Source organism: Musca vetustissima, unplaced genomic scaffold (genome assembly GCF_032173495.1).
Source record: "Musca vetustissima isolate MV318-11 ecotype Yass unplaced genomic scaffold, APGP_CSIRO_Mvet_v1 utg1423, whole genome shotgun sequence".
NCBI lineage: Eukaryota > Metazoa > Arthropoda > Insecta > Diptera > Muscidae > Musca > Musca vetustissima.
In genome coordinates, this window is record NW_026886276.1 from 68,353 (window position 1) to 77,224 (window position 8,872).

Consider the following 8,872-nt stretch of genomic DNA (forward strand, 5'->3'; position numbering starts at 1 on the left):
TATATATATTTTTTAATTAATATTATTAATAATAATAAATACTCTAGTATATGCTTCTAAGGACATCAAATGACTGACTTATTCTTCCTTTGATACAAAATCATAATTTATTATTAAAAAATTAAATGTTCATTTTGGTTTCATACATCACAGTTTGACAACACTGCTCAATGTATAATGACATTCACTATGAATTAATGGCACAATGTTACACAGCTGTTACTTGTTTATGTCCGGTGTTGGTTGTTCATACAGTCGTTGCCTATATCAATTTAATTTTTTGTTTCATTTTTATTTCATTTTAAGAAATGGCAACATATTCCTGGGCTAATGGCCTGGTAAAAACTCTCAAGGATCCCACTACCCATATTATATCAAATAGTTTGGCAGCTGTCATACAGGATAAATATGCCAAAGCAAAACATCATTATCTAGTATTGCCGTTCGAAGACATACCCTCAATATTTAATGTTAGTTCAAATTCAAAGGGGAAAATGTGAAGATTTGGGATCTAAACGATTGGTGTGATCAGAAATAACGTAATGGACCAATTTCGGTGCTTTTACTTCAAGGGCTTTTATTGTAATCTAGTCTTTGTGGTTGATGGGAATTTATAAACGGCAATAGCAAATGAGCATCATATCGCTCATTTGCTGCAAGACAAACATAACTAAAAACACGATTGTGCAGAAAATGAGCGATATGATATTAATAAAATTTTGTATTCCATTTTCCGGACAGGATCATAGAAATGCATGAAATTTCCCAAGGATACCAATACCTACCAGTGGTATACATTTTAGATCAATTTTCCTCTATCCGATCCTACCAATTACAAAGACTAATTTATAAATAATGACGATTGCAAAATTTTCGCATCTCTCCCTCCTTTTTTGGTTCATAAAAGTTTAAAAATTCTATTGAATTTTTAAATTCTAGTTTAATATCTTACTCATCAATTCACTTTTCCAGCTCACCCAACAAAATCTTCCCCTTCTACAAGAAATGCATTTATTGGCCTTAAACGTAATTGAAGTTAAAGGCGAAAAGAAAGATAACTTCCTGATAGGTTTCCACAATCAGCCGAGTATGCAACGTTTACATTTACATGTAATATCCAACGATTTTATATCGGATTGCTTGAAGACCAAGAAACATTGGAATAGTTTTAATACAGCATTATTTTTAAACTATGAAGGTAAGTGGAAAACGATTTTTATCTCATAACTCAAATTAAAAAAAATACTATATATTATTTACAGATTTAATTACCCAACTAGAAAAAAATGATAAAGTAAAACGTTTGGATAGTAGCACGTTGAAAGAACTTGGCAATATGGAATTAAAGTGCAATCAATGTTCATATGTAGCGAAAAATATACCCACGTTAAAACAACATCTATTAGAGCATTATGAAAAGCGTAAGAAAATGGAGGAATAAAAAGAAATAATTGAAAAGAAAAACGTGTTTTTTTAAATACACTCAGAAAAAAATTCGCAATTTGTAAGGATTTATGAGTTCAACATTGTAACACAAAGAATAGGTGTGTCTAAGGAGTTCCAAAGACTAAATAATGCTTAAAATACACAACTGCAAAACTGGGAATGACCTTTGAAAATTCGTAAAAAAAATATACACCTATAGGCTGGTGATAATCATTGAAAATGCATAGTTGTGGTCTTTTGAAAATCCTTAAAAACCTAAGAGCCTTTTAAAAAATCTTGGAAAATCCACGCATTTAGTGCAGATTGTGATCTTTTAAAATATTCTTTAAAAATCTAAGCCTTCAGTGCGAATTGTGGCCTTCTGAAAATGTCGTTAAAATGCTCACCTTTAGTCCAGGGTATGATCATTTAAAATCCATCCCTTTTGCCACATTAAATGGTCTATTTCTTTAAAAAAGTCGCACTCTGTTTAAAAATTGTTTGAAAATGCAATATTACAGAGCTCATCATGGTTCTTTAAAAAAACATACACTTACAGGGCTAGTTATGTGTCCTCACCCTTATGTCTAATGAGGATATATACAATTTGATTCGGTAAAAATTTTGCTTCATCGAAATATTGGTTTTTAGAACCCATGTTTCTTAGGACCAAATCCGTTTCAGACAATACGGAGTCGATTTACAAATGACCGTCTGTATGTCTGTCTAGCCGGCTGGTTCGCACGATAACTCTCGAACTTCGAAGATGGCGAATATCGGTCCACTCCTTCTGGTACCTCCCCCACAAAGGGCCCAAATTTTTAAACATTTATATGTCAAATATCAGGCGAATGGAATGTCCGATTTGACGTAAAGTTTGCACACCGTTATATCTTTACCAATCCTAGATCAAGCCCGAAGATCCACTCCTTCTGGTACCTTCCCCACCATTGTGTAAAAGATAATTTTTTTAACGGAGTGTCCGATTTGAACGAAACGTTGTACCACCTACTACCTTAACCAAGTATAGACGAAGTCCAAAGATCGGAACCATAGGTCCACTCCTGCTGGTAAAAATTGTCAATAAATGCAATATCAGGCGAATGGAAAGTCTGATTGAAGCTAAACTTTGCATAACCTATTATCTTTGCCAAGCCTCGATCAAATCCGAAGATGAGACCCAGTAGTCCCCTCCTTACGATACCGGTACCCTCACAAAGGGTCAATATTTTATAAACATATAAATTTCATTTGAAGCGAATTGAATAGCCGATTTGATCACGTCTTTGATACAAATATATATCTTATATAAAATCTGTGTTTAATTCCGAAGACCTCCACAAACCATAGGTCGGGGGTATATATCCGTCGGCAACATCGACTGACACTTTTTTCTTGTATTTTTTTTTTTTTAAACTTCCGTGTATCTCAAATTACTCAAACTTTTGTTATCATTTGTTGTTGTTTCTTTTTATGTCATTGTGTATGTGTGTGAGTGTACATGAGGGCCTTGAGTAATCTGAAAACAAAAAATTAACACCTTCACGTGATAATCGCCATATCACATGCATTTTTTTGTTAATTACCCAAAACAAAAATCACCTGCCTTTTTTGGGCTTATGTAGAATAATGAACCTTTTTTCAATTTTCCTAGCAATTTTTCCAAAATTTTTGAGAACCCAAATCCAAATCGAATAACAATTTTACTTTTAATTTAAAGAGAACTTTTTTATTATTATATAAGACATCTATAATACATAGAAACGGAAGAAACAAAAAAATCTGCGTTCTTTTTTGTTTTGATACTGATTGTTTAACACAGAAAGAAAAAAAGAAATAAAAAGAGAACAGAACTGAACATGAAAAAAATACAAAAGTGAATTTCACTTGTTTTGGGGGGAAATAATATTAGCCTATTCAATTATTATTAATTAATAATAATAATATTTATTTGTGTGTTACCTCATGTTATCTATATTTTTCTTTTTTCTGTTATTTGTGTGGTTATTTGTTTTGTTTTTTTATTAATAATGTTTTTTACTTTATTTAAAGACAACAACAACAATAATACATACTTTTTTCTTCTTCTAAATATTAATTGAAACTAAAAGAAATACACACTTTTTTAAAAAAAAGTATAATAGTGGGGGGTCTTTTCTTAAACTTAAAGCCAAGGCTTTTCTTTTTTTTTAAAGATGGAATTCTTTGTTTTTTGGTCACTTCATCCTCAAAATTTTAGATGAATAACCGGGGAAAAGAAAAAACAAATTAAAAATTGTAAAATGAAAACAAAAATATACACAAGAAGTTTTTTCTTTCAACACTAATAATTTTTTGCTGGCGCTTTGGCTTAATATTTGATTATTATCAGAACACATTAAGAATAATACAAATATATAAGCTAAGAGTAGCAGTATTGGGTTGTGTGATTAGCATTGTTTCTATTGTTGGGGGTGATTCGGTATTTTGCACGTGCACCTCCTCCTTCTCAAGCCGATGGCGAATTTACTTCTTGTGGTGGTAGTTCTTGTGGATTTCAGGCTTGATGTTGTAAACATATTGCAAGATTTCTTGAATGACGGGTTCCTTGCGGGAACCGATGGCACGTTCCATATCGGCCAATTTGACGCGGGTATCGGCATCGATTTTGGCAGCTACACCTTCGCGGGAACCCATGTGCTGCAAAAGAACAAAAAATGGAAAGAGTTAAGATTTATTTCCAAAAGTATTAAAAAAATAAAAAAAAACGTTTCCCCAAGTAGACATGTCCAAAATTGATTTTTATTAAAAAAATATATAGCTGAATTCAAATTTTCTAAGAAAATCGTTACTGAATTACTTTATCTAAACAAAAAACTATGCTGAATGTGATTTTTGTATAGAAAAAAAGTAGCTGACATTCGTATTCAGCACAAAAAAATAAATTTTCAATAGAAAACCGTTGCTGAATTACATTATTTAAGCAAAAAACTTTTCTGAAGTAACTGACTTTCGCATTCAGCACGTTGCTGAATTACTATATCTAAACAAAAAACTTTGCTGAATATGATTTTATATAGAAAAAAGTAGCTGACTTGCATTGAGCACAAAAAATTACAATGCTCTGTAGAAACCCTTTGCTGAATTACTTTATCTAAGCAAAAAACTTTTCTGGATGTGATTTTTGTATAGAAAACAGAAGCTGACTTTCGTATTAGCACAAAAACTTTTAAACTTTCAATAGAAACCCGATGCTGAATTACTTTATCTATAAAAAAAACTATGCTGAATGTGATTTTTGCATAGAAAAAAAGTAGCTGACTTTTGCATTCAGCACAAACAAATTAATTTTCAATAGAAAACCGTTGCGAAATTAAGTATATCTAAACAAAAAACTATTCTGAATATGATTGATTAATAACTTTCGTATTAAGCACAAAAAATTAAATTTTCAATAGAAACCCGTTGCTGAATTACATTATCTAAGCAAAAAAGTTTGCTGAATATTTAATTTTTTATAGAAACCCGAAGTGAATTAGTTACGCATTCAGAGCAAAAAAAAATCGTCGCTAACTAATTTTTCTATAAAGAAAGCTACTTTAAATTAATATTTTTTATAGAAAACTTGCTGAATTCACGTAAAAGTGTTGTTGATATGAATTTTGTCAAAATTGATAATTACTGAGAGAAGATTGTGGCATTATTTGATTTTTTTATAGAAATTAACTTTATCTTTTTATAGAAATTAACTTTATCTAGTTAATTTATCTGCTGAATTAACTTTATCTAAACAAAAAAGAAAAATATATTTCTAAAGAAAACTATGTTTGGTTTTTTTTTTAGAAAACCGTTTCTGAAATATATAAAAAAAACATTGCTGAATATGATTTTTAACCGCTAGAGCTAATATTTTCTAAAGAAAACTTTTGCTGAACTCGAATAGTTTTCCAACGAATATATAAATTTGTGGTTATAATTGATTTTTTTATAGAAACCCGTTGCTGAGTTAATTTTATCTAAACAAAAAAACGTTGCTGAATATGATTTTTAACTGCTAGAGCTAATATTTTCTAAAGAAAACTTTTGCTTAATTCTCGTTTTTCAACCAATATATAAATTTGTGGCTATATTTTTTATAGAAACCCGTTGCTGAATTAATTTATGCTATAGCTAATATTTTCTAAAGAAAACTTTAGCTGAATTCGAATATTTTTCCAACGAATATATAAAACAGTATGCTGAATATGATCACAAAAAAATTTTTTTTAGTATGAAAAAACTTCGCTGAATTAACTTTTATAAAATAAAACATTGCTAAACGCATTTCAACAAATGTCAGCTGAATTATTTTTTTCTAAACAAAAAAACGTTGCTGAATTCACTTTCTTTACAGCAAAATTTACCGAATTCATTTTAATTAAAGAATATTATGAAACTGAATTTATTTTTTATTTTTAATAAAATAATCGAAAAATGTTTACTGATTTGAATTTAGCTGAATTTACAATTTTCACAGAAGATCATAGCTGGATAATTTTTTTCATGTAAAAAAAAATTTTCACGAAAACCACTGCTGAATCGAGTTTTATTAAATATGGTTATAGAAAATCGTTGCTGAATTGACTTTTATTAAGGAAACAATATAGATGTTGATTTTATATATACCAAACAAATGTTGGCTGAATTTCCAATTACCGCAGAAAATGTTCGCTGGTTTAATACTATCGTTAAATAAACTTCGCTGAATTAGATTTTTCTAAAGATCACGGCCTATTTATATTTAAAAAAATAAATAAATTGAAAAACATTCCTGAACCAAAAAAAATAATAGCTTTTTGAAAACATAGCTCAAATTGAAAATAGCTTTGCTGAATTGCCTTTCTTGTTAATTTTTTTATAGAAAGCAAATTAAACCAAAAAAATTGTAGTTGAATTGGAATTCACTATAGTAAAGCATTTTTTCTTTAAACAAATATATAGCTGAATTTAAATTTTCTAAATTTTCTTTGAAAATATGAACAAAATTTAACAAAAGTCTTTGCTGAATGAATATTGATTTGAAAATTGCTGAATTGAAATTTAAATTGAATAACGTGGGTTAATTATTATTTCCCATAAGTTGCCACTGGTGTAAAAATCAGCTGAATAAATTTTATTGTGCATAAAAAAAAACTATTTTTTATATTCACAAATTTTTTGCTGAATAGGATTTGTATGGTATGAACTTTTTTAAAAAATTTGATAAATAATGCACCTAAAAACTGATTATTGTTTTACAAAAGATACTGAGACTGTAGGAAGTAGAAGATGTAGGAAGCCGATGTAAAAGTTTATTATCTTCCTACTCCATTCACTCCCATTCTCCATCGTAATCACATCTAACTAGGGAAGGTTTTTCAAATCGAAAAACAGCATATTGTATACAAGGTATTATCTCATCTACAGATCGACTACGAATATCCAGATCCCGACTTTACAAATATTATACGTGCAGTTTCAGAGCTCTAGTTTTGTTGTCTTTTTACATGATTTGAAACTATTCGGAACTGTAACTGTGTAACTGATAAGAAAAAAACGATATCAAACCATTCTGCTTCCCAAGATTCCATCTACATTATCTGTGCAAACTTTTGATTGCTTACTCCCCTTTGAATTTTAGTTCACATAGCATCTTCTACTTCTTTCCATAATTTCTATATAAATTATACTTTGTTTAAACTATTTTCAAATAATCAAGTCAAATTTTCCCTAATTTTTTGAGCGGTTATAAAATTGAAAATCTCTACACCACCATGATATTTGGTAACATCAAAAAAAAAGAGCCTTCTCCACCCCCTTTTCTCTGCCCTACACTCCATGTACACATTGACCCCCTTCCATATTGTTGTTGTTTTTTCTTTGGTTCATTGGGTTATTACCTTGGCTTCAAATTCCTTGAATTGACGTTCCCTTTCTTGGCGATATTTCTCAATTTCTTCGGTAGCTTCATCCTTGGCTTGCTTCAATCTTCTTGCCTTGCCTGTGAAAAACAGAAAAGAAAACAATAAATATATTAATTATTATTAATAAAATACATAAACTTTATATCTGTAATTATTTTTCATCCATCATAAGCTTTGGTGGTTATCATGTGACCCAACAATAGCTGTCAGTCAGTAGTAACACCACACAATTACGTTTTTCTTCTTCTTTTTCGTCTCCCTCTCTCTCTTCCACCTTCTTTAACTATTATAACTTCACCAACACAATGACACTTGTTTTCTTATTGGAATTCGTTTTTTTTTCTCTGTACATTCTTTTCACTTGCTTGAATTGTGCAAAATAATTCCTGTCCTTTTTTTTGGTTTTGTGTCTACTTACGTTTTCTTGCTTCTGCAACTTTTTCGGCAGCCTTTTTCTCAGCGGCCAACAATTGTTGGATACCTTGGGTTTGGCTAGTCATTTTTTGTATTTGCACTTGTATTCACTACACAAATTGGGAAAAAATCGGGGGGTAAAAAGTTCCAAAACTGCACTGTTCACAAGACAAGTAGATAAATACAAGTGACGATGTTCGTCGTGGAATGTGAAAAAACGAAAAATGTCATATGACATTGCCTCATAGGTGCTCAATCGGATTTAAATCGGGCTTTATGGAGGTGTTATCACCATGTGTGGTGTATTGGTATACGATCCAATTCTTAACGCCAATAGCAGTGTGTTTGGAAACATTGTCCTGTTGGAAGTAATAATTATGGTGTTTTTACACGATATGTATTTTACATATGTGCTGTCACTTATTTCATCCATATGTAATTCCTTATGTGTGTCAAAATTAGCAGCGTACACAAAACGTTTATTTTTGTGTTCAAATCGGCATATGTATTTTACATATGACATAACCTATAAACAAAAAAACACGTTTATTTTTTCTTAAATCAACATCATTTTTTTTATTAAACACCTACAAACGAAATAAAAAATTGTAATTGTTGCCTTTTCATCCTTTTCTTTGACTTGCAATTGAAATATTTTCTTCCAACAATGTGTTTCATTCAAACAGCTTATTTCCTTATGTTTCACATACGAAAATAGAGCGCGTCCTATTCGGAAAAAATACATATGTAATTGCATAATGTTTTGACACATTGAAATTTCCGAATGTTTCACATGAAGAGTCCGATTTCCATATGTTAAAAAGTGACAGCACATTATCACGAATGTTGAGTTTTTGAGCACTTTGATTAGAATTTTGTTTCAAAAAATTCATGTAAACTGTTTTATTCTTTATTTCCTCAATGAATACAAAATAAAGTTAAATTGGTGGAAGGAAACCAATTATGCAGAAATACATATATCTGCGAACACAAAAGTAAAATATTTATGTCAAAAAATCAAAGGAAAACAAAAATTGTTTATAGAATTTCTGTGATTTTTTACATTCCAAACGATCACAGCATTGAAAAAACATTTGCATTATTGTAGTTTT

At 30.1% G+C, this 8,872-nt stretch overlaps 2 protein-coding genes across 2 annotated transcripts; one reads left to right on the plus strand and one right to left on the minus strand.

The window, feature by feature from the left end:
- Positions 1 to 308: 308 nt before the first annotated feature.
- LOC133333796 (aprataxin-like protein) lies at positions 309 to 1,441 on the plus strand. Its single transcript, XM_061542085.1, has 3 exons — positions 309 to 470; positions 973 to 1,198; positions 1,263 to 1,441. Exons 1-3 carry the CDS (start codon positions 309 to 311, stop codon positions 1,439 to 1,441), a joined length of 567 nt encoding a protein of 188 aa, XP_061398069.1.
- A 2,483-nt stretch (positions 1,442 to 3,924) lies between these two features.
- On the minus strand, positions 3,925 to 7,899 carry LOC133333795 (V-type proton ATPase subunit G). Its single transcript, XM_061542084.1, has 3 exons — positions 7,765 to 7,899; positions 7,323 to 7,423; positions 3,925 to 4,104 (listed from the first exon to the last, which is right to left on the minus strand). The coding sequence occupies exons 1-3, from the start codon at positions 7,844 to 7,846 to the stop codon at positions 3,931 to 3,933; spliced, it is 357 nt and encodes a 118-aa protein (XP_061398068.1). The 5' UTR covers positions 7,847 to 7,899; the 3' UTR covers positions 3,925 to 3,930.
- Positions 7,900 to 8,872: the final 973 nt, after the last annotated feature.